General features: G+C 43.1%; 1 protein-coding gene across 2 annotated transcripts in view; it reads right to left on the reverse strand.

Annotated features, from left to right (window-relative positions):
- Nucleotides 1–1,022: 1,022 nt before the first annotated feature.
- The window catches only part of LOC128715611 (gamma-aminobutyric acid receptor subunit beta), a 61,266-nt gene continuing 36,128 nt past the window's right edge, over nt 1,023–26,160 (reverse strand). For both annotated transcript variants that reach the window (XM_053810519.1, XM_053810521.1), the window contains 4 exons: nt 15,903–16,040; nt 5,416–5,700; nt 1,273–1,766; nt 1,023–1,202 (listed from right to left, as the gene is read on the reverse strand). In XM_053810519.1, the coding sequence (XP_053666494.1) occupies nt 1,038–1,202; nt 1,273–1,766; nt 5,416–5,700; nt 15,903–16,040 (1,082 nt within the window). In that variant the 3' untranslated portion in view covers nt 1,023–1,037. The remainder of the gene's footprint in view (nt 1,203–1,272; nt 1,767–5,415; nt 5,701–15,902; nt 16,041–26,160) is intronic.

Here is a 26,160-nt window from a genome sequence, read left to right on the forward strand (position 1 = left end):
TATTTGTTAGATAAGTTTTGCATTTCGCTAGTTTACGGTGTGGTATTCGTTAGCCATTCAATGTGGACTTGGTATCTCTCTAGTTGAACGATAAAATCTAGGGTTTGTGTTTAGCTTTGCTTCTCTTCTGGCCCATTTAATTAATACTTGTGTTGCGCCTCTAACGCGCTGAACCCCCGCATCCGGGGCCGGGGCTTCCTTAGCGCTATTTAATGCATTAAACTTTTGCCCTTCGAGTGTCCGACTCCACGCGATTTTGATACATTTCGAACCTTCTCCACTGTTATAATGTGTTTGTATGTGTGTGTGTGTGTGTGTGTGTGTGGGTGTGTGTTTGTATATTTATCAAATCCTGTCGCCCCGCAGCTGGTGTACGTCCACACGTGTGGCCTGACGTGTGTGTTAGCTGTCAATTCATCGCTGGCACTGCCTGTTTCTTGGTGACTACGGTTTAATTTCACGACGCGTTTTTTTTTTGTTGCTTTGTTTTTTAATTAATGTTTAATTCTTCCGTTTCCATCTCCATTGGTGTATAAGTATAAAAATCGAACCAAAGCAGTAAATAGGTACAAATGGGCAGGCGGATGTGTCTAACGGGGGAATGTGGGAAGTCCTTGACAGGAATTCGTCCGGAATGTGCAGGTGAGGAGCAACCGGGACCAGGGGAGGGGGAAGGGGGTGGGGGGGGGGGGGGATGAGAGTTGGGAATCGAATGAGCTGTGTGTTTTTTCTAATTTACTTTCTCTATATCTCTCTCTTTCTCTCACTGTCTATCTGTGTGACGGGTGTGGTACGTCGGCCCTTTCCTATCCACATCCTGCCTAACCTATGATGCCCTGCCCTATGCATGATCATTGTGGCGATATTACGATCGCCACACGTGGATCGTTTCGTGGTAAAAGGTTAGGAGCGTTTGGATGCGTCGCTGGCGCCGGTACCGAGTGCTGCGTCGTTCCCCTTCCAACAAAACCTGTGGGCTGGGTGTCCTGCGGTCCTGCTGGAAGGCGGCACTGGTGTCGCTGTATCACGGAACGGATTTATTTCTCCTCGCCCAGCAGCACCAGATCGTCGGCCACGACGTCGCTGACATGCAGGTAGATGATCCAGTACATGAGATTGAAGCAGACGAAGCACACCGGGAACACGATGCGCGAGTACTTGTCGATGTCTGACGGCGTGATGCCGAGCAGCTTGTTGATATCCTGTGCGAGAAAGACACAGACATCCGGTATGAATTTGGGAAGTTTTGGTACGGGCGTCGCATGCATCCGCTACACTTACCTTGCCGGGGTGTATCAGATGCTGGGGTGCTGCCGATTCCTCATCCGGTCCGCCACCACCACCGCCCGGTGGCCCACCGGGTGGACCACCGCCACCGCCCCCACCGGGCTGTCCCCCACCGCGGCCACCATTGATCGTGTTCTCGAGCGTGCCACCTTTCGAGTGGGCTTTCGGGTCGTGCACCTTGAACCGTACCTCCTGGAACAGTGGACCGACGATGGAGCAGCCGCGCGAACCCATGTTCGGTGGCACATTCTGCATCGTGCCGCTCCGGCTACCCATCTGCTGCTTTGGCGTGTGCTGATGCGTGTGGCTGTGGCCGTGACCATGGCCATGGCTGTGATCGCTCGCCACCGGTGGCGGTGGCGGTGGATGGTTGGCGTCCGCCGCCTGCTGCTTCTTCTGTTCCGCTATTTTCTGTATTGCCATGAAGCGCTGCTTGCGCATCTGTATCCGCTTAGCCATGTAACCGACCGTGGCGTATTCTGGGGCACGAATGGAACGGTGATGGAGGAACCGCGCCGGACGCGCAGTTTGTTGGGAAGAAAGAGAAGCGATATCAGTACGCAAGACAGTGGAGCAGTGGTGCAGCTCGACTATACAGCTCTAGACATTAACATTGTCACGACGAAAAGTACGAAAAGCATCACAAGTGTTTAGAAGTATTGAGCAACTGAAGGCAAATATTCGACCACAAACAAACAGAAAACAAATCAAAAACAGAAAAAAAAAACACACAAACAAAACACAAAGAGAAACGGAAGAAAGAAAAAAACGATGTACAAACAAACAGTAACGAACGGAAAGGCAGAAATTGTGAACTGAAAGATTCTATACTTGACAACACGAGTAACAGCATTTAAAAAGGCCAGTTAAGTTTTGCTGGAAGAGACGCGGAGATGTACACGTGAGACTGTGTTTTGTTGCACACTGGAAAACCATTTGCTGTGTTGAAAGGCAGAGCACACAAAAAACTCTCTCTACACACACACACACACACAGACACGCGCGTGCACATGGGAAAGTTAGAGATCGCGTAGCACGCGGTGTGATGTATGTACGGCAGCTTTGTCGCAGCGGCGGGAAAATCCTTCAATCCGACGCGCCGTGTCCCCGCCCCCCACAATCGTGTGAGGACGGTAGCTAGTGTTTGTACGTGGGGTGGAGAGCTAGAACTAGCCGGAAATTAACAAACGAAAGAAAAAATAGACACATCAACAACACGAAAAAAAAAACACGGTGATCCAATCACGTCCCTACGTGAGATATGAGTGGTGAGGAAGCGACGAACCTGAACCCGCTATTAGTGAGGTACAGTTCAAGAACGACACGAGACGTGAGGGGTGAGATGGGATGAGATGATCAAGGTGAGGAAACGCTCACTCTCACGGCAATGGTGCATGCTTAGGTTTGGCTTCTCCTACGGGGGTGGTTGGAGATTTCCTATCTCTTTTTATTTAGAGCGAGAAATAAGAGCAACCCTATGCATGCTCTACGCCTTGAAAGCTTTCCCTTTACATATAGTTTTTTTGCTAATGAGTGCGAAAGGTTTTTTTGATTTTAATTTTCTGTTGATTTTCACACTATATAAAGTGTGTGCCTGTGTGTGGTGATGTGCGAATCGTGGAGTTGGGAATAATGAGCCGCGATGCATGAGATGAGAACGGGTGAGAAAATTCGATAAATTCATCAAATTAACTAAAAGTAACGCTATTTGTCACCACCACGTGCCATTATGTTACATTTGAGGTATTTTTTTTTTGCTGTTGTTTCGAAGGCTCTTTACACACTCTTCGCTACGATATTGGTCTTGTGCACAGGATTGGCCGGAGAGAGCGATCTCCGTTTCGAGTCTGCTATCGTGGATTGTGTGGAATTTTGCTGCTAGTTTGATTTGGCTTGCTTCGGGAAAAGCGTAAGTTGTAAGCGCCAGAATGGTATGTTTCGTTCCGTGGCAACGGGTAGATCCGGATTTGCCAAGGGTTGGTGTGTGCGTGTGTGAGTGAAAAACGGACAAAACATGTTTGTTTCCGTGAGGATGACCGCGGATAGCAATTGAGGAATGAGTCAATGGGTGCAAATTAGGGAGCCATTGGTTTGGTGCTGGCACGCCACTTCGATGTCCTTCTGTTTCTGTGTGAGCGTAGTAGCAACACAGGGAGGGACAATATGTGCAGGGCCGTACCGTATATTGCCACCCTCTTGCTGCTGGCAGTAGCTTTGATTGTATTCAATAAATTCATCCGATTACAATAGGTTAATTAATTTCAGTACCCGAACATTGAACCATACTGGTGCAAGTCCACGGGACTCGACTCGCTGTGAAGCATGCGCGCATTTGTTAAGCAAATTGATTGAGGTGAGCGAATGTGAATGGAAATGTTACTTGATAGCAAAAACTTAACTATTTGACGGGTGCTCGCACTTTTGGCATGAACCCCGGCCGACAAACCCGTTCCGTTTAGTTGTCGATCACCATGTCGTTTGACGGGTTCACTTGTTTTAAAGAGATGAATTTATCGAATTTAGTTGTCTGAGGCGCATGGGAAACTCAAAAGCTTTTACAATTGTTTCACCACGGTACACAACACAACACCCATCTCAACGTGTTTTGAGGTGAGATTGGAAGGTGCGGTGTTGCGTGACTGCGATAGCGTTATAACACGTGTGCGACAGAACAAAGGGTGAAGGCAATGCGACAAAAGCTTTTGCACTTGTAGTTTGTAAGTTGGTAAAAAAATTCGTAGAGATAGGCAGAGGGACAGTTGGAAAGAACGTGACGGGGGGTGCTAGCTCACGCAATCGTCATGAGCTGGCTTGAGATCATCATGTAAAACAGTCATCCATTCAGATGACATCAGAGATCCTTTAGAACAGTCATCCTTATTGTCTGCTTACTGCTGTAGACAATCGCTTTTTCAAAATGTTTCTATCTGTATTACACTACCAATGAGTGAAAATCAACAAATGGTGAATTTTCTAAACACTTTTTTTACAAACATTCAAATCGTTTCTGTCTGGCAGTGTACAGCAGACCCAAAAAAACCCGCGCCTTCGACCAGACAAACTGTCAGCAAACGGAAAATGGATGCTCTCTTTACAGAAATACATGTACACAATGCTAAGTGTTTCCCTACAGCTCACGTGTGCTCCGCAGGGTGAGTAGAATTTTTCACTTTTCATCTCCCGTTTCGAGGGGCAGTAGCCGGTTGCTTCCGCTTGCCTTTTGGGCGGTTTGTTCATTCCCTACATAAAAGCTCTCGTACGGCGCTGATACTGGTGGTGGATGTAGACTTTCGATCCGGCGCATTCGCACGATCGGTCAGGGAGGTGACCCATGGGGGTCACCGATCCAACCACTATCAGAGTCGTGTGCAGCTTTGATGAAAAGTGAAAATTTCTCTTCCCACTGGTTTGTTTTGGGGTTGATTGGTATTCAGTGCGACGCGCATTAACGCGCCAGTTAATCGAGAGCAGTCGATGCTGGGTTCGGTATAAGAGTGTGCGTTTACAAACATGGCGCAGTGTGTTGTAGTGTGAGGGTAGTGAAAAAAAGAGAGATAGAATTGGAAGGTAGTGGGACACAATTAAAGAAAATAATGGAAACAAACAATAAATAAAATAAAATAAATAAAGCAATAATTATAACTGAAACCAAACTGAGCAAAGTAAGATAAAAGAACAAACCAAAGAGTGAGAAATGTAAAACAAATACTTATAAATCGGCTACAGTATTTTAAAACTAAAGTTAAAACAATACTATAGAAAAGAAAACAAAGAAAAAAACTTGTTTCAAACAAACACACCAATACATAGTACAAAATGAACATTAAAAAAAAGTGTTCTGTTTAGAACGTTTCCATAAACAGACATTCGATAAAAGCGATAGCGATAAGTTAGTGACAGAAGGGTTCTGTAAAAAGACATGGTAGAGTGGGAAGTAGGTGTCGGTAGAAGATAATAAAGGTACAGAAAAACCAAAGCACAAAAAAAGAAAAACGGTAAACAGAATCCGTAGTAACGCACGTAGTAACGGAACAAACAACGAAACTAACAGTTAAACAAACAGTGACAACGGATTACTTAGAGCATAATATGTATACAAAAAGGTTAAGAAAAAGTAGTTTTATATACCCAGCAGACTGGCAAATACCATGACGAAGCATGTGCCTAAATATACGTCAATCGATTTTACATAAGATATTTTCGGTAAGGCAGCATTCGTTGACGACATCAGTGTTGTCATTGTCAAGACAGTAGTTACACCTAATGCAACACGTGCTGGTGTAGCATTTCTATTTAGCCAAAATGATACCCACGATATGATTACAATTAATCCGGATGGTATATAAATTTGAATGAGATAATAACCCATCGAACGTACAAACTGTATTTCACATGCTAAACGTGAATAATTTCCTATAATTAAAAAAAAAACAGAAAAGAAGAAGGTATTTGGTTACAGACAATGTTTCGATTAGTATTTTTGCTTTGATTCTTTGCTTAAAGAGTAGGTAAGAATTATTTAGTTGTTTTTATTCATATATAGTTGGTGAGAAGGTGCACGAATGGTGGTTTGGGTGAAGATGATGGTTGATGATGGTTTGATAGATGATTATAAACGCACAATGGGTAAATGATGATGGTAGAACATGTAGATGATGATGATGATGATGATAGGATGATGAGGTTTGAGAAATAATAAAGCCAAGTTATTAGTCGACATTCAGAGAGAAAAAGAGAGAATCATTTGTTAAGTATCAAACCACGTAACAAAACACACAAAAAAATAGTAACTGCATTGAAGGGCTGATCAGTAAGTGTATATCATAAGTGTATGAATTAGATAGGAGAAAAATGTAAGAAATGAAAAAAGTATCAAACAAAGTTAGCAAAACAGCAAAGTCTAGAAGCTATCAAATCGTAACGAAGCGTAACAGTAATGTACGAGACAAGGTGAAGTGTAAATAGAGCATACAAAGTGATAGCTAAAGTTGTTATGAAAGATGCTATGCAAGACAGCATTCTATAATCGCAAAACGGGTTAAACGGAGAGAAAAAAAAATCAGTGATTTTACTTAAAAGCCATTCTTTACAAGAGATTTTTATTGGTGTTAAACAAAAAATAATAACTAACAGACAAGCAACGTAGCTTGTAGATGTGGAAAGAAGAACTATGGTAGTGGTAGTAGTAGTAGTAGTAGTAGTAGTAGTAGTAGTAGTGAACGAATCTCGGCAATCGAACGAAAACAGTTAACAGATGTACCAAAACGTCAGTATAGTTATGAGTAACGCAAAACTTGCTGTCTAGAATATGGTGAAGAAAAACGATTGATTTAGACGAACTCGAGTTCGTAATTTTGTTGAAAGCTGCTGAAGAGAGAAGGAAAATAAAAGCCAGCAAAATAATTGTACCATTGGGTCACTAGGAACTACATGATGATGCTACTAGTACCAAACGAGTTGTTTTATACGGAACATTTGGATAGTTTATTGTGCCTAACATTTTCATAATTTAAAAACAAGAAACAAAATAGAACAATTTAAGAGACGACTTAAGAACAAAAACAACACTTCGCAACTGCATTTACAGTGAAAACTAAATCAAGTATATGCTGAAAGTTGACTGTTCAAGTAAAAACCAGCCAACAAATTAAGCTGATTTAATTTATGTATTACAAAAATGAGGCAAATCGTCTCAGTATGATAAAAACGAACAAAAAAAAATTGTTGCAAAGTGGTTTGTTTTACTCAAAACAAAAACAAAAATCGTTTCAATCGGCTTGGAATGTGTACAAACAGAGGACTGCCTACTGCCTTTGCAAAACGTTCCATATTCTGCCAAGTGAAACAAACAATGAAGCTTTAATAAAACCAGCCAAAATGTGTGTTTGTAGTGTGTAGGTACTTAAATAAAACGTTTTCCCGCTAAGGCCTAAATGCGACATGCAGTATTATTTTGCTAGTGTTTTTTGGGTGGTTGGACGATCGTGATCCTATTGCGAACCTAGACAATTTTTAATTGGGAGTTTTTCTTTGCTGATCTTTGACAGTTGGGGAATTTCGTCTCATAAATAAACAATTTATACGCGAACAATATCGGCATTAAAAATAATGGAAAATCTAGTTGTCTGAGTATCAAGTAATTTTTCTCATGATCAAGTAATTGGAAACAAATCCTAAAAGGGCTAAAAGGTAAATAAGTATAACAAATACTGAAAAAGAAAAGCTAAGTGCATTTTGAATGTTTGCTGTCTAATATTCAAATTCTATTTAATCTATTTAAGAGAGTTTTTATAAAACAAAATATATATATCTTAAAACAACGGAATCAACATTTTGGGACGTAAAAATAGCGACATTTCTGTGCCTTATGATTGGGCATTGCTTAACTAAAACGAAACTATTCCTTTTTTACTTTGCACGCTTTTAGTACCGGGGAGAAGAAAAACAAAACAAACGATGGTAACGTACTGATGTGTGTATAACTATAGAAGTATGATTAGCGAATCTGCTGTATCGAAAAACCCATGCAAAGGGAGATGCAGCTTAAAGAGTTAATGGAACAAGATGTAAGAATAAAACACGCATTGGCATAAGGTATTATAGCAAAACGTTACTGAAACCGCATCTACGCTCCTACGCGCGCCAAAGCAAAAGGATAGGCCACTAAGACTAATAATCCGTTAATATGGTTGCGGTTTTGTATTGTTTCTTTGCACGGCTACGTGGAGAGGAAGAGAAAACCCCTACCCCCCCTCCACGGTTGGAAATTTTAACCGTGTGTCGGAGAAATGTGTTGAACGTGATCCGATGGAGGAAATGGGAACCAAGGTTGGCAGGACACGATGGGGTACAAAAAAATGAAGAAACCATCCCTCCCGTTTTTTATGATCCTCTTAGCGTTTTATGTCATTTTATGAGCATGTTTTTTTTCGGTCATAGTCGGACATTTTAATGCCAAAAGGGTGTGACCAAAAGGGAAACTGTAGCGAATCGGAATGATGATGGTTTTTTTGCTTTCGGCTCTCCAATCTATCTCACGTGAGCTATTCCTTTTTCTATGTACACCGAAAAAGCCCGTATCTAGTGAAAGTGTGTGTTTTGTGGGGAGTTGTTTTGATAGATGGTTGGTGGAGTGACCGCACCGTTTGCGTGTGGTTTTTTGGAACGAATTAAAACGATCATTAAAAACAAGCCCTTAACCTTAACGAACTGTTGGGTTGATGGTATGGGATGGCAGATTTTGAAGCGAGTGGATAAAGTAACCCCCCTTACCCCACAAAAAAACAGTTTCCCCCCGGGATTGCGGGAAACCCCAAACTACAATTAAACAGATGCTAATGATGATCCTGACGCGAGTGATGCCTTTTTCACGCAATAATACAGCAAGCGTTATAGCTAAACCACTAGTGTCAGCGCCTGTATAGAAGATGTTGAAAGATATCGGGAAATATGTATGGCCAAACTATAGACTATATGCGGAAAACGAAAACCAAAACAGGATCAGAAAACAGAACCGGCAGCGAGTTTCGATATGCTTAACGGGGATGCAATCAAGCAAATGTGTAGAATGATTCGAACCGTTTCACTATTCTAGTGAGAGGAAAATGAAACGAAACAAACGAATAACGATGGGGGTAATGGGGTTGTTGTTTTTTTTGGTGGTTATATTCTGCACTGATATGCTGGGATGTAATGTGTAGCGTATTTACTATTCATTCTGCAAACTTCCATTTGCAGTAGTTTGCAGTGTTTTACAATAATCAAATCCGAAACATTGTCCTGTAGATGCTTTGGAGATGAGCTTTGCTAAAGCGAACTGAGCGCTATTTAGGGGGAGCGGTTCGGAGTGGATTAAAAAGGGGCGTCAAAGGGGATGGTGGGAGGCTGGGGAGGGGGAGGGGGGGGGGTTTAGGTGTATAGAATACAGTGTCCAGCGGGGGTTTGGTTTTGAATACAACTTCCTCACATGTACTACCGGGGTCGAAAGGGTGGACCCTGTGGACGAGTGACCACTACCAAAACGAGGAAAAAAAAAAAATAACCCAACGCCAGTTCCTATCTATTGCCAATCAAATTGAATTGCCAAACTAGCAGGGCAGGTGGTGAAACACACGGTGAACACATACATATATACGAGTGTCGAGTGAAACACAACTTTTCCTGAACCGAGCGCGGGTGGGTTTGGTTTGATTTGTTTTCCAGTTCGTTCACAGATTCGGTGCCCGGTGGGAGCACACTGAGAGTGAAGATTAAATCCTTGGTGCTGGCGTGCACATCCTGCCCTAATCCATCCGCTCCGCTCGTTATTCCTGGCACCGCTGGGGACCCGGTACAACGGACCGTCTGCCTGGATGGGGCAGGATGTGCACTGGAAGCCAAACCATTGTCTTATCGCACACTGTTCGTCTCGATCCCCTTGGATGACCGGTTTTGATGCAACCCCGGTTTTCGGGTGTCCACTCCAAGGGAACTTTTAATTTAGCTTCCAGCCGGCAGGTTGCGGTCCTTGCCTGTTACGGATCTGCTCGTTTATCAGGACGGGCAGAGGTCAATGAAGAAGTAACTCGAGTCGAACGGGTGTGCTGATTTTTATACTTCCAACCCTTGCCAATCGGAAACATTCGATTCGATAGCCGGGGGAAAAGAAAAACAAACGGGACATGCATTTCGAGGGCGAGTAGCCAAAATTTAATATGAGAATTTAGCACCTTTCGATTAGACACTGTATTGCATAGTTGTTCTAGGGCAAGCTAGAACGCTGGCAGGTAGGGAATAGTTTGTGTGTTCAAAATGGTGTGTGTGTGTGGTTGTTTATTTATTTTTTTTCGTTCCTTTCCTTTGGGTTATTCTCATCGATACGCACCCTGGCATTGAGATCATTGTTCGCGGCTATCCGTCGTCTTTGGCTAGGCTGTGATTACTACGCAGGTGAGAATTGGGTCCTCATGAGCCAATGATTTGCGTTCCCCAAAGCCCCGAGGAATCTCGTGGCATGGTTGGTTGGGGTAAAATCCACAGAAAACAGAACTCCCACTCCCATGGTTGTTGCTTTAATCATTCGCGAAGGAATGAAGCACCACAGGGTGGAAACGCACCCAGAGCAGCACATTACAGTGCATTTTCCTTCCCCGTATAGTGTAATTGTACATTGGATGGAATACTTAACTCCTTTAGAATAAATATTGTATGTCACTTCCCAAAGGTGGACGAAGAATATAGCTTTACGAGCGACGAGCGATCGTCGTGCTGATATTGGTACGATCAATAGAACGTGAGTGAAATAAACCTGGGCCCGTTTGGACGAGACTCGACGGGCCAAGACCGAAATTGGGAAAAAGAATGATTGATGGTTCGCCCGTTTGACGGTGATTATAGATCTGCCAACATGCAAACCTTCTATTGGGCTATTCTTGGTGTCACGGGATCGTGGCTATGCGGAACCATCTGTGTGATCTGCACACTCCATTGCTGACTTGGCTAGAGCTGCGTACACAGAACCACAGTGGAAGAACTCTTTGCCCGTCCAGCTTAAGGTTTCAGGTGGCGTAATATCAGCATACTATACCGCAATCGGTTAGGGATTTCGGTGGTGTTACGGATTTACACGAGCAAAAACAAAAGGAAAAGAGAAGGATAATCAAACCGGGCACTTACCTGGTGGCTGGTGACGGTGCTATACATATGGATGTGATCTTGCAAGCGTCCCTGCAAAACTGAATGTGCACACGTGAAATGGAAACGCGACCCCCCTCCCCCCACTGCTCCCTCCTTCTGGAAAGCTTACTGACATAAAGTGTGAACCGTGTGGCAAACTCAGGGAATAAGAAAGGGACAAGAACGCGACTTTCGAACTGCTAGAAATGGGACACCATGGGGCGGACACCAAGTTCCCTTTTGTGAGTGATAATTAATATTTTCCCTCTCCGTTTCTGTGGACAATGGACATCGGAGATTAATAATTGCCTGTCACGCATCACCTTAAGCTATGTTTTTATTTGTGTATATCGGGGGAGTGGTCCCCACCCGGAACCGGAAGAGCGCGAGCGCAAGGGTGCCAGCTAAATATCCTGGCTGGGGCTTTTAGTATTATTTATTTGAGAAAACTGTGGTAACGACAACGACAAAAAAAAAAAGCTTCTCAATCGCATACGGACATCGCACACGAATGGAATGGTTGCAATAGCTGAAATAGCATTGTAATGATTTCCTCCCGGAACACTGTGTGGAAACGATCGCTGTTTTGAAACACGTGCCACAGAGTATTTGTAATGTTCACGTAATGCTTGCGTGACTACATGGAAGCAGCGCGGAGCCGGGACAGAGAGAGAGAGAGACCCCAAATTAATACCCAGCGACTGGACTGGACCCACCGAACAAAAACCCGCGAGTTCAGAAGGTTAAAAGCATACAATCAAACGAGTCTAAACCGGGGTGGAGCGTTGCAAAACCCGGTTTGCCGCAGGCCAAAGGGTGCAGGGCGAGCTTTATATTTAAATAATTTTGCACCCAAATGGGACCTCAATCAGGAGGACCACTATAGGAGTGGGGGGAAAAAAAACAACTAAACGCTCGAACCACCGTTCGGATTGGTTCGTTAGCGGTGCGTGAGTAGATGGTTTTGCGCTGTCCTTGTTGTTTTATATACCATTCCGATCGACCACACACACAGAGGTCAGAAGTGTAATTATGATGAGAAGATACGGTGAGGAGGCGGTGGAGAATGGAGGAGCAACCAGGGGCGGTGCGAGGAAGGAAAGAAAAGCACACATTTTCCACCCTGGATTTTTTTTCGGGGCGAGCTGTCAAACGGTGCGTCATCTGGCGGTAACGATCGGTGGCGCGGTTTTGCTGTTTCGCAAATAAAAAAAAAGAAAAGGTGTCACCTAGGATGACAGTTCAAGGTGGGCGTAATTTCGTGAACCACCTGCTGTTCCCTGTCCCGTGCCCGATGAATGGTGGAAGAAAATGGCACAACCGAACTCAGGCGCAAAAAAAAAACCCCCCCGACGCTGTTCCAATCCATTATGCGTAATGAAGGTTATCTGCTGGTTTTGTATGTGTTGTCGCTACGCTGTTTGTCGCTTGAAGTATCGTTTCATTTTCCACCGTTATAAGCCACCACCCAGTGCAAACCGCACCACCGGGAGCAATGGGTGCGATAAATTGGATGTAAAGGCCCGGGATACGCGGTCCAACTAATTCCCGGGGTCCGGCATTGTCGGGGCGACCGTTCGGTGGTAATGAGATTTCCAATTATTTGCACACCCCGCTGTGTGTAAAATGGATTACGGCGTTGTACGGGACGCGCCTAAGGGTGCGCTTGGTGTGCGTAGCTGTAACACGCATGGGATAAGCGGAAAAGCTCATCTCAGAATCGGTCGTTTGTGGCGCCACAAACCGAATTTCCCGGGGTCGCTCGGTATAGAGTTTGTCCAGCGATTGGTGGGGTCAGTTTTTAGCTCCCTTTTTATTATATTGTTTATCGACGACAGTCACATAATGTGTCCGTTTCTGTCTTTCCCTCAGATTAATACGCATCCAAGCACCAGAATGTATTGTGCAAGGGGGCAAGATTTAGTGAAAGGGAAATTGCATGTAATACGATATACTGTTATTCGTACATAAAAAATGACCATTTCTAATCAGCTCCCAAAGAGATTGGCACAAATCGGTGGTACAGTTTTATAGCCCTTCAAGCCCTGCAGGTGGGCTAGTTTTGTCTGTTTTTTTTTTGTCCCCGATAAGAATTGGTACCATTTGCGGGGTTTTATGTTTTGGGCTTGAAACGCTTCGTATCACGCATGCCTCGATGCGGATGTTCCAGCGCAGCGGCCCCTCCACTGATCGGCCCGTGCCATCAGCAGTCATCAAATACGCTAATCCCAGATTAGTCATGGCGCAGGAATACAGGCGGGATGGCAAACCAGTTGTGCTTTTATCGCAAAAACCGAACGATCGAAAATCGTGCACTATAAAATACGCCGGCCTTCCGAACGATGTGTTCGATCGGCATTTAATGGGCAATCGCGATAGTTTGCGGTTAGTAAGCGGGGCCAAGCGGTGTGTTTCAAAACCGTTTGGTGGCCGATGGTGCTGATGCTGTTAACAGCAACAGCCCCGTTAATCGTGGAACCCGGTTTTACGACGCGGTCTGTTCGGTAGGGCATTTATATAAATCGCTCCATTTTCGGTAACGGTAGCCCGAGATGAAGATGTGTGGGTGTGTGTGTTTGGGGGGGGATTAGTGGGTCAAACAGAAGGCCACACATGTCACACTGGTACACCGGTAAAGTCTCATTTCAAAGAAGGATAAAAGTGGTACTAATATGAAGATTAATTTAAGTTACACACCAAGTTACACAAGAATGTCACAAAACATTTGCCCTCGATTACCCTGAATCGTGGCTTAAAACTCTTCTTTACCGTGTTCCCGCTCAGCTCGAAGCTCGGCTCACGGTGAATCCACGGTGAAGAAGACCACAACTATCGACCCACACACAGTGGTGCGCCACAAAACCCGTCAAAGTAAAGCTTTTTCCGCATCGAGTGACGCATGATGACGTTCCGCCACCAATGGGGTACGTTTTCCCACCCTCAAACAGGGCGGGGGGGACGATGATGATGATGATGATGATGATGGTTTTCCATTTTCCATCCAAACACCGTTGGCTTACGATAACTTTTCATCAAAGTTAAACATCCGCCGTTCGGGTGCGCTGCTGCTGGGATTTTCTTTTGCTTCTTTTTCATTTTTCAACACCCTCCCCCTCCCCCACCCCCTTCATACCCTCTGCCTGGTCCATCTTTTCCTCTCACGCCCGTATCTTGCCGGTTTGGCCTGCTCGATTTAAGGCTGACCGTGGACCGTGGATTTTTTTAATGAACCTGTCAATCCGATCGAAGCGAGCGAGCTTCCGCCCAGAGCCCTTGTCATGTTTGCTCATATAAGCCAATCTGTACCGATTGGCACGTGAGCTTGTGTGTGGGTGTGCATTGGGGGGAGAGGGGGGTTTCTCTTCACTTCATCACGTGGGCGCACAGGGCAGACGGAGATTTGTATGCATCGAAGTCAGTAATATACAAGGCTAACGTACACGTAAGAAGTCCTGACGTTTGAACTGGGAAAAACGAAAGCCCAACAGTAAAAAAAAAATAGCATGTTCCACGGAAATATACATCACCCACTCGACCCGTGTGTGTAACGGGTGTGTTTATACCCTTTCCTGCTTCATATCGATGTCCTTAAGCGTAGGAAAATTAATCTCACTTTGTCCCGGGCTACGAACTGTGGTACGCCGTGGTAGAGGAAGCCAACGAAACAAAAACACCATCAAAATCTTCGCTAATCGTACCGGCCTGATCCAGGTGGAGTTTGGTGGCTCCAAAATGGCGTATCCAAAATCCAAACTCGCTTGGAACCGTGGTTGTGGTTAGGGAAATATCGTAATCGAAAGGTTTGACGCAGGGATATGATGACGTTTCACATGGAAGGTAAGGGATTAGGATCATTGTTCAACTTCCCCGGTTCCCGGTTATGCTTGGCGTGCCAAAACTTCACCACGTGAAGTTCGCTGTGTTTCAACAGTGTGATGTGGGGTGTTTGTATGTATCTATAAAAGCGGAAGGAACGAGCTTGATGATGTGAACGATCGTAAAGCATTCACGAGCGGATGAGGAATGCTTGCCTTTCGGGTGAATGAATGAATGAACTACCGGATGAACACCGCACAAAAAAAAAGAAACGCCCAAACAGAAACGGTACGTTTTCCAGGGCAGGGCTTTTGCTTTTGCAGCTCGGTAAAAGCTGACACGATAACAAAAAAAAAAAACATTACTTAGAGCGTAGAAACTAAGATAGAAACCGAAGGCACTCAATAACACTGAACAGCTGGATGACAATAGAATCCTGGATCCGCAATAAAAGAAAACCAATGCAACGTGGGATGCAAAACACAAAGGGCACAAATGTATTGGATGGTATTGCGAGTACTGAGTTGTTTAGAAAGAAGATGGCAGAGCAAGACAACAAATTACAAATGGATGTAACAGCGATAAATCAAAACGTTATACGTATATAAATATACAGAAATATCACTCGGAGCGAGTTGAGCAAAAACAAAACAAAAACCAACAGTTCGTTCAACAGATAAAATAGTTAATGGAAAAACAACATATCAACAACTATACGACTTAGTTGAGTTTGGATCTTGAGCAATAGAATCATGTTTGCTGTTCAAAATGGACAAAACAGAGATGGGAGAGAGAAAGAGCGAGAGGGAGAATGTTTTTTTTTTTGGTTCGGTCGGTGATATTTGATTGATACATTTAACTATGATTGTTGCACAGTGTGTACTGTGAAACGTTAATGGGCAAAGAAAGTAGGCATTGAATTTGGTTTCGTTTTGTTTGTTTGATTTCGAGAAGGTTGTTTTTTTGTTGTTTTGTTTTGTTATTTTGCGGGCGGGTGTGAGATGGGGGGGTTTTGATAATAAAAGCGATCAACAGAAGAATAAAACTGGTCATGGTAGTAATGGTAACAAACGGGCAGGTTGAATGAAAACGGGTTAATGAAGTAAGTTATTTAACAAAGAAGATCGGTGACCGTCTACAGGTACCTGTTGTGAGACTGATTTCCATAGCACGTTGACGGTGTCCCAAAACCTTAAACTGAGGCAAAGATACTTCGCTCGAGACTCCGACAGAGTTGGGGCCTTCATTCCATTTGTATCGGATATCTCGCATCGTGTAGCCGACTACCAGCGGGATATTGGGGACGTCGGAAGTGTTTTTTGGTTTGTTATTTGGTCGCGGATTTTTTTTGTGTCCCCCCCCACCCCCGCACATTCAGTCAACGTCAACGAATGTGGGTGTTTTTTTTTTTTTGGTTGTTGTTTGTTGATTTGGGGGGGAAAGTTGAATTGGAGGGACGTTAGCGAATTCGTTACAATTCGTTATTCGTTTAGTGATCGAACGTTGCCGACGCCAACACCAACGAAATCCGTTTCGGGTTGTTGGGGTGGGTTTTGTTTTTTGTACGACGAGGTATTGGATTGCGGGGTTTTGTGAGCGCAATTATTCGAAACGTATTGTTTAATTAGTGCCGCAAAAGAGTTCCCGAGTTGATCCCGGGGTGGCAGGCACATGCAAAAGGATTATTACACGTGTGTGTATGTGTGTTGGGGTGGTCATAGTTGATTATCGGTAATTCAAACAAACGATGAAGTTACGGTAGCAGCAGATTGTTTGTTAATTTAGGTCCAACCCGAGCAAGAATCACACACATACACACACATACAATCAATATCAACACATTAGTGTGGTTTTGGAGTTGGTTTTTTGTATCGATTAGTGAACAAAAATGGCGGGACATTGTCGGTTGGTTGAGATAAAAAAGAAAGAAGAGAGAAAGATTTATGCATTAGAAACGATCGCTTGTACGACATATTTACCATTAGCGTTTAGATTAGGAGATTCATTGTTTGTAGTTAGTTTGTATTAGTTTCTCTACCTCCTTAGACAGAGTGATGATGCTAAACTGTGTACTGTGTTGTATATCGCTAGTGTTTGTGTGAACTTATGCGGCGTTGGGTGGTGAAGAAGGTATTGGCAGTGTCTTACGGACATCTTGCACTATTGGGTATGCGCTCACCTTATCTTATTGCATGAAAGGATGCAGAAAAAAAAAACACACACAAAAATGGCACCTCTAGGACACACAGTGTGATGAGGAAATGTTCGCAATACAACGCCACACATAGGTGTGCGACTTGCTACCTGGTGGCTATTGTACAAATTTTTACAGTGTTTAATAGTTTAGTTCATCAAGGACGCCATTTTGCTTCTATTCCAGCACTGCCGGGCAGGGAAAAGAATTAAAAACTAGTTCATTATCATTATGCTGGCCAAGGTTAAGTAGGTACTGTGCCACTGTGCGTCTGGAACGGTGTTCGCCCGGATGTCGCCGTACAAATACAGCAGGGTGACAACTGGGACGACTAATTGGCATAAGAGAATGTGTCCCCATTTGGTGAAGATTTTTAGGGGGTGAGCGCCGGCTGACACAATTGTACAGTTTTATCATATTCTTATGCTGTTTGGCGTGTATTACCTTTCTCTTCCACCACGCCTGTCGGTTGTTTTACTAAACTGTAACTGTGTGTAGCGTTGCAAGATACTTAGAATGGAGTTAAGTGGTTGGTAGTGAACCGAGTGCCAAGAGAGCGAAAGGAGGGGCGAGAGAGAGAGAGCGAGCGAGAAAGTTCGAGAGAGTTGTGGTACGTCTCCTTTCGGTACGGAAGCAAATGTGTCAAGTGTCACTTGTAGTTGACATTTTGTAGCTGACGCAGGCTGAACTGAAGCACAAATACAGAAGCACACCAACGGACGGACGGATTAACAGAGCATACGGGAAGGGACGATTTCCATCTTGCTGCTTGCGTTTACCCGATGCCGCTCGGTACGTTTGTTGGCACCAGGAAGATGCTGCATTTGTGTTTGGTTTCGTTTAGTTGTTGCTTGTTTTTAGTTTGTAAAATGGTGACAAGTGAAGAACAAAAACAAAAATTAAATTGTTCCAGCAGATATACAGCGGATGGTCGCGTGTGGTGTATAACCGCTTTCGAAGTAGCTTCGTGCATGCCATCTGCTAGATGTGAACGATCCCTACAGAACACATTCACATTGCAATGGGCCGGTATCACGGATAACAACGAATGAAGTGGGACAACAATGGAAATAAAAAAACAGGTTTCAACTAAAGGGTAAAACACACTGGCAATCGCATTCGCTAGGGGCGGAAGAACAGATTTACGAGGTGGTTGCGATTGGGTATCTGTAGTTTTGGTAATCTCGTTAACCATTCGTAATGGAAATCTATGAAACATTTGAAGAAATGGATTAAAAATATGACAACAATAATATAACTACTATCACAACCTTAAGATAACGCACTCATGTTTTGCGCTCTCCTGTTAAACATGTTCCATTGTACAAAACGTCAACCGTCGCTAACAGTTAGTGTAAAAAAAACAATGCCATTTAGAGTAAAAATATTTGAAAGGAAGAAAAAATAAGAGATGAAAAAAAAAAACGAAAGCCAAAACTCAATTTCTAACAAAACATGATGCTGGCTTGTGCTGAACCAGGGTCAGCATAATAATAAACGCAATGTACGTGATGATTGGCGAGGCTAATTGTAAGTTTTGCGTTCCTGCTACATTTGGCCCTTTACTTTGGCGCGTTTCGTCACTGTCCAGATCGAAGCGAAACGCCAATTTGGAAAGTCGGATGGAGCACCATGGACTGCATGACACTAGGCAAAAAAGGGGCAAAGTCCTGTAAAAAGCGGTAGCACTACGATGAAGGATTTCGCCGTGTGCGGACAAAACTAGTTTGCCCCGTACAGGGGCACTAAACGCCGGCAATACTAGGGCGCCGGCCCTTTACAGAGCGGGTTTTGTTCGGAGGAGGTTCAGTATACAAATGAAAAGAACGATCCTGGAATAATATTCGTCGCATAGCTGCGGATGTACGGCGTGGAAATAAAGGAAGTGTGCTGGAAAAGAATGTTCTTACAGCTTTCTTCACCATATTCATCGATCGAAAGGAAAGAAAGGAAAGTAATTAAAGTCTTGCAGAGTTCGTTTGATATTTGGATGGAACTCTCGCACCAGTAAACTTTGGTGGTCGGAACCAAAAAGAAAAAAAAAGGAAGGTATTTTCCGTTCATTTTGCACCATGTTCCTTTTTGCTCGTGGTGGGTAATAAAACATGTACAACTGCTACAGTGAGGGTGAGCAATATAAAACCATAAATAAAACAATATGTAACGTGTACGACAAACACACACCACATTACTGTCGGGTAGGGGCGGCGCAGATACGTACGTGAGTTTCGTTTCACGTTTGGTAACGTTATTTGGTGAAATTTTTATTTTGTTTAATGTAAATTGCAGCATAACCGGTTAAATGGTCGAACGAAAGATTTATTTTGCTTAAGTTGTGCAGTTGTGTTTCGTTCTGCAGCATATGTTAAAGTGTCGCGGCTGTGTTATGTAGGAATGGAAATCAAACGTATCACGTTGCTTGTACTAATGCGATATCAAAATGCGCTATATTATTTGGTGGTTGGTGTGGAGAAAAAAAAAGATATTGCTGTAGGTTTGTATAAATTTTTTTTCGTGTGAAAAAAAAAACACCTCTACACGCTTTTGGGAAATTAAAAGGCGGCCAAAAAACTTGGTATAAATAAACTATTGCCCAAACGACAGTTTGGTGAGCCGTTCGGTGAGTTGCTGCTTGTCGCCTAAAGCATACAACCCGTTCATTTTGTTGGTGTGTTGGTCAACTCGAAAACAAAAAGGGAACAAACAATTGTGCGTGTTGTTTTAACTGTTTAATTGGCCGTTTAATGGTGCACATGCACACATGTGTACCCGTGCCAGGTCGGCCACCTGGGTATAACGAACAAAAGAAGCAAATTGATTCGTTCACTTTGGACAAAGTCGTTTTGGGTTTGGAAGTTTCATAAATAATAATGTGTGTGTTTAAGTGTAAGTTTGTGCTTACGGTGATGGACAGTTTTGTGTGTGTGTTTAGTAATTAATAAGTGTTCTAGACAAGAAAACACAAAAACGAAAAAAAAACAACATAAAACTATACACGGACGAACAACAAAAGTCAGTAAACTGTTGCTTATCTCTTTTCATTTGCTTAACTTTAAACGAAAGTAACACCAGAGAAGGAAATATGAATCGTTATGAATGTATTGGTAATTTGGTTGGCTGATTGGTTTGGGTTGGATGAGAATGAGGGTGATGAGTATGAGAGCCGTTAATGAAAAACGGAAAGACACAGAGAGAAGGGTTTCTGTTTCGTGGAAAGACAGAAGGAATAGAAAGAATAGAGGTGATGCAACACAGATGGGGAAGTGTGCACTATAATAAAAATAAGGATAAAAAAGAAGAAACAAACAGACGGGGCATGATATTAATGAAATAAATCGAACTAATAAACAGAATTTGTCCAAGACAACAACTGCACAAGACGATACTAGCTAAACTGGGGTGGAAATAGAGTTGGTAGGAGATAGAGAAAGCGTACGAGAGAAGAACTGAACAACGGAAACAGAAACACAGATAGGAGTAAACGGACAGATAGACAGACAGATAGGGAGGGAATGAAATGCACAACGACAATATGTGAATGGAAGAAGGTACTGTTTTTTTAAATATAATGCGGATGATGAATTAGGTGTGATTTTACTTCTTTTTTGCTGTTTGTTGTAACTGTTTATGATAGGGTACCTGTGGTTAGGTTAATTTCGGTCGCCCTCTGCCTGTGACCCAGTACTCTAAATTGTGGTAGCTCTACTTCGCTGCTCATTCCGACACTACTTAGGCCGTCTTTCCAGAAGTACCGGATATCTCGCATCGTATAACCGACTCCAGGGTTTTATTATATATTGGTTTGTTGAAAAAAAGTGGGTGTTTAGCACGGGGTTTGTTTTGTTTTTTTTTTTTTGTTTTTGATTTAGCAGAAGGTGTGTTGTGTGTCGGGCCGTATTTCGAACGTTTGGTGTGGGGTTGCGTGTAGTTTTTATTTTATTTTTTTTGGGCCAAAGATTAGTCGACCATTCACAGCGAAATACGATTTCGATAGATATCGCAGTAGCCATCCATATCGAGTCCGGGTGAATTGCCACGAGAGATGACATGTGTGTGTGTGGGTGTGTATTTTAGAATCGTTCGATGTCACGCACATGTGCGAAGTGAGTTGGCATTTGGTTGAGAATTGTTGTTCAGGTTGACATTTCGATTAGTGATTAAACACATTAAACATCATAATTTTCGTACATTGTTCAGGCAAAGGAAAGAAGTAAAAGAAAAAACATAAGCTTATTAATAACATCGTACGGTGATGACGTTCCTGCTGGGAATGGCACGATTCAGTATCGTCCGAGGTGTTCAACTGCGTATGGATGGCGTTTCGACAATGTGTATGTGTTTAAGATTCGGTGTACCATTTCGTATTGGAGTTGTAGCAGTTAACTTAGGAGTGTGAGATACTTTAGCGACACAAGATTAGGCGTAATGTCCAGGATAAAACATAGTTCTAGGTCCAGTAGCAGCGCTTAGCAGCAGAAAGTAGATTGATCGGTGGTACGAGATAGTAGCTCAAGGTGGATATGTATGAGGAATTAAATGACACAACAGTAGATAAAGATACGCGAGCGGTTGAAAAAAAATGTGTTAGCATCATTTACATCGCTAAAAAGCATTCTACTAATACGACTTGTGTAACGGAAAGACATGGGAAGAAGGGCTTTGCTAAATCTACGTTAATCGTTCTGGTTTTGAACATCTCCTCGTATTGTTAAGGAAAATAGTACAATGGTTTTGAAGAAAATTAAACGTGTTGACACACTCCAAGTTCCACTAAAGCAGCAACGATCGAGATGCACTATACAGTTTCAAACGGATAATAGATTGGTAAAGTAAAATTTCAAATGAAAGAAGATTGCGCTAACGGATGGTGGAAGTTTAGCTTCTGGGAAGGGAATGTTATGAGCGGGAATAAAGTGGCAAGTACTATGAGTTTAGCACATGTTGAACAAATTGCTGCAATTTGTAACAGTTGCTAGTACGGTATAAAATTTAAACATTCAAAAAGTATGCTATAATGTATGTTTTTTTTTTTATAAAATAGAACCGCAAATGTTGTGTGTAATACATTAAGTAGTGTTTTGCCTGTCAAACAAAATAGCGAAATAATTAGTGGAAACATATTCGGAAAAAGAAGTTTTATGCTTTGAAAACAATACTTCGACAAATTGCGCTTTTTATCACACTTTGATAATGTTTCGTACAGCGCTATCCAAAACGTGATTTGTGAACTTTGGCAAATTAATCGAAAACGCTAAAGAAAAGAAAACATAGTGTCTTTTAAAAGTCTCACTTGATTTACATTTCCCGTTTTCTAACGAGAAGAACGGAACGAGGAAAAGGAAGTACCAAACAGCAGTTAATTAAATCGCTCAATGAAGTTCATTGATAAATGATTCAAAAGAACGCAATCGCGTGACAAAAACAAAAAGAAAACCCAACGAAGGGTGAAGAAAAAAAATCAAACACGTTAAACTCCGGTAAAAGTCGCCGAAGTTTTGGGTGAATCATTCGATAGATTTGCAAAAATAGTACCAAAGCAAAGGTGGCACAAAAAGTTGTTAAAAGCGAACAGAAAACGAATGTAGAGCAAACAACAAAAAAAAAGACAATCCCCGAAAAGGAAACCGATAGTGACGATGCTAAATGATAAATTAAACATTGGTAGCCGAAACAGCAAAACCGATACAAAACAGGCATAAGAAATGTTCAGAGCAATGCAAACAAAACCAAATAAGAAACAAAAAAACAAAAGCACATAAAAAGGTACCCTGACAAAGTATCGCTTGGGAGATAGCGGAAAAGTTTCATTTTCTTTTGCGTCCGACCCGTGGGTTTAATTTCGAGCGAATGGATGCAAAACTGGGGTGAAAGTGGGGCGAAAAAGTTTCCACCGAAGTAAAAACAAACGAATTAAACGTAACCGAAAAAATGGTCAAAGGATACGCATACGCTTGTGATTGGCAGCAGCTGCTGGAGCAGAGTAGTTGCGCTCCCGTCGCTATCGAACGCAATCATTAAATAATAATAATGTGAACCAATCGTAAACCAAAACTGGTGACATTACTTTCCGTTTTATAGAGAGTAGATTTATGCAGACCCAGAAACAAAGGCGGATTAGATGATACATTTCTTTGGGTTGTACTCTGTTGGGAGAGACAAGCGGAGCGTTTCTCAAGCAAGTGGTTCACTTTTTCGGGGGCAAAAGCTTGGGATTGTATAAGAAAAGCAATAGTTCAAGCTACAAGAATGTACTTTAAATAGGACAGCTGTTTTTTTTTTGCATAACCCATGCACAGTTTCACTCTCCTGGCTGCAGAATAAATATAAATTGAAGTAGTAAAGAAATAAGGAAAACGTAAATTACAAGGCACAAAAACTCTACCGTCTCGCTGTGTTTAGCAAAGTATAATAATGAGGTGAACCAACATAAAAGCTTCAAAATGCTGGTGCTAGTTGTAACGAAGATTCAATTTTTAATTGCGAAGTTGAGCTGATGAGATATAAAAAAAAAGATACAGTAGCAATGGTGGACGAAGGTCGAGAAGGTCTGGTAGTATTGATTATCTCTTTCATACTGTAGTTTGGATTGCAATTACCGGTGTCAGTAATTGCAATTAGGCAGAAAACCCAATACTAACGATTTTGTGTTTTATTTTGTTATGAACAGTACTTGTGGTTTGTGTGCTAACGAGCACCTCAAGCGTCAAGAATTATTTCGAAGCTTCATTTTAATTAAAAAAAAAATCCTTGGTCGCCATCCACCTTTTATCTATCAAACTTTAGACTTTTTTATATCTTTGCAGTCTAGGAGCTCGTAGAAATTGACCAAAAAGCTTTCAGTTCATACATTGCCACGTTGAACGCATGGGAAAGATAAGGTGACATAATCCATTTGGCTAACATTTGCAGAAAGAATGCTTCACGATTTGCTCGTATAAAACCCAACTCTTTGAGCAGAATAGAGGTAAGGTAGAGAGAGTATTGGACAAAGCTTCGGTTGATGGTTGGTATTTTTCTTCAGACGCTTCCGCTCCTCGATGCCTAAGCAGCCCCATCGTCCTTTCTGGACACGTGCGAGGAAGTTCGTTTTCCTCGAATCAATTGTTTGCAGTTGTGTCCCCGACGAAGATGACACCAGCCACTGGTAATATAATACCGATGGAGGTGGAAACTTTCAAAAAACGACAGTCCACTACCGAACCGTGCGGCAATGAGTGAGTGGACCAGCGATTGTGCAGGAGCAGCACTTGCAAGGTTGAGTCATTTGATGCCGTGAATAGTGTTGCGATATAATACATCTTCACACCGAGCATCCACAAGCTTTGGTGGACCGGGGGCTCTCCTCTCGGAGGCAAGGGCCAAGCAAGAACGAGCGGGGGAAGAAACGATATCGTATGACCGTACATCTTGCAAGATGAGTTTGTTTAAGTTCGATCAGAAGCCTGCCCTGAATAGTTGATGTCCATTCGATGCAGACCAGCTTGGAGGAAGGAAGGAAGAGAGAAAGAGAGAGAGATGGTGTGTGAAACTACTCACACACAGCCTGTGGACCTGGTTCCGTAGGAAAACTTGAGCCCCACATTTCCGTCTTGTACACCAAGCGCAAAGCATCGTGCATGCAGGCGGTGAATGTAAAATTGGCTGTCTGCGGGGGTAGGAAATTGCTTCGGTCCGGAGAAGAAACAAAACAAGAAGAACGAAAAAGAGATAACAAATAGAAAAGAAAATGGAACAAACTTTAACTGTAGGTACTACAACCAAACCAGCAAGGTTGGCCAGAACTCCCGTACATCGACAGTGTGGCTTTTCTCTTTTCAAGCCAGCATCATCGTCACCAGCATTGGGACACGGTGGGATGAGCCCAAAGGAAGAAATAGAGAATTGGGCGGCAAGAATAGGTTGGGTGGGGCACCATCTCACCGGGCACTTCCGGTTGGGTGCTGGGTACCATGCTTTTGTACGTAACGATGGGACGCTCGAAAACTCTGCCGCATAATGGAGCAGGCGTCAGAAATGTGTCTTTCGCCGGGGATGAAATTGATCCAATGCGAGCTACCGTTGAAAGGCATGATGATGAGGCCCTTCTGCTGGAGCTGGGGCTGTTACGTGGCAAGATGGAAGCACTGCTCACACCCACACATACTCGAGTTGTCCACAATACGGTGGGGACGGCAATGGTTGAAACGCTGACGACGAAGACGAATGTGGCAGCGAATGTGTATTATGTAGGACATATTTGATCAGTCAATTATCTGCACCCTCGGCCACCCGCCATGCGCCACCAATGCGGTTCAATAGACGGCGCACCGGGGTTTGGCAGGGTGTGGGAAAGAACACCGAGCGCTGGAAGACGAAGTTGGAAAATGCTTCCATTTGTGTTTCCTTCCGTGTCCCAGATAGTGTCTTGCTTTAATGCTTTCAATTTTCTCAAACAATTCATTGCTCATCCTTTTGCTGCATTGAAGGCTTTGGAAGGATGTTGGGCAAGGGTGGCACTACCGATGGTGGCACCTCCGTTCGTCCTGCTTTTCCCGTGTGCTTGTACATGTGTTTTTCTCCGTGTAGGGACGCACACTGTATAAATGGCTATTCTTCTCGCGCCTAGACGGTGTCATGTGTCTACGTAATTCTTTTCGTCAGGCAAAACTTTCACCACACTTTGATGAGTACGACCGTCCGTCACTGTCGGCATGTGACGAGTTGCACCAAAAAAAAAAAAATAATGTCATTCGATCGTTCGAGGTGCTGATGCTGTTACGATAGAAAGTTTTCGGTGGGCTGCGAAATTCCAGCGAGAAGAAAGGGGAAGTTTTCGTACGTGTAAGCATGACATTCTGCTCCTGATGTCGCTACCTTCCATCTTCCCATTTAAGGATGGTTTAAAAATTTGGCTACAGCCTGACACGTTATCATTCGAGACGATCGTCAGTAATGTTTCGATTCTGGCGAAAGAAGGAAAATGGGCAACAACAACAAAAAAAAAAGGAAACTTAAATGGAAAGTTGAAATTTTCACTCCTTTCCAGCCCACCATACGGTTCTGGCGATCGTTCTTTGTGCAGCCAGGGACAACACCCAAAGCACGGGCAACGGCATTCTCGTCTGATGGCTCGAACTAATCCTCCATAAAACACAGACGTGTTTTCTCTGCCAAAAGAAAGAAAGAAGGAACGGAAGAAAAAAAACCCTACCGCAAGTAATGGCTCACGT

This window comes from Anopheles marshallii, chromosome 3 (assembly GCF_943734725.1).
Source record: "Anopheles marshallii chromosome 3, idAnoMarsDA_429_01, whole genome shotgun sequence".
Classification (NCBI taxonomy): Eukaryota; Metazoa; Arthropoda; class Insecta; order Diptera; family Culicidae; genus Anopheles; species Anopheles marshallii.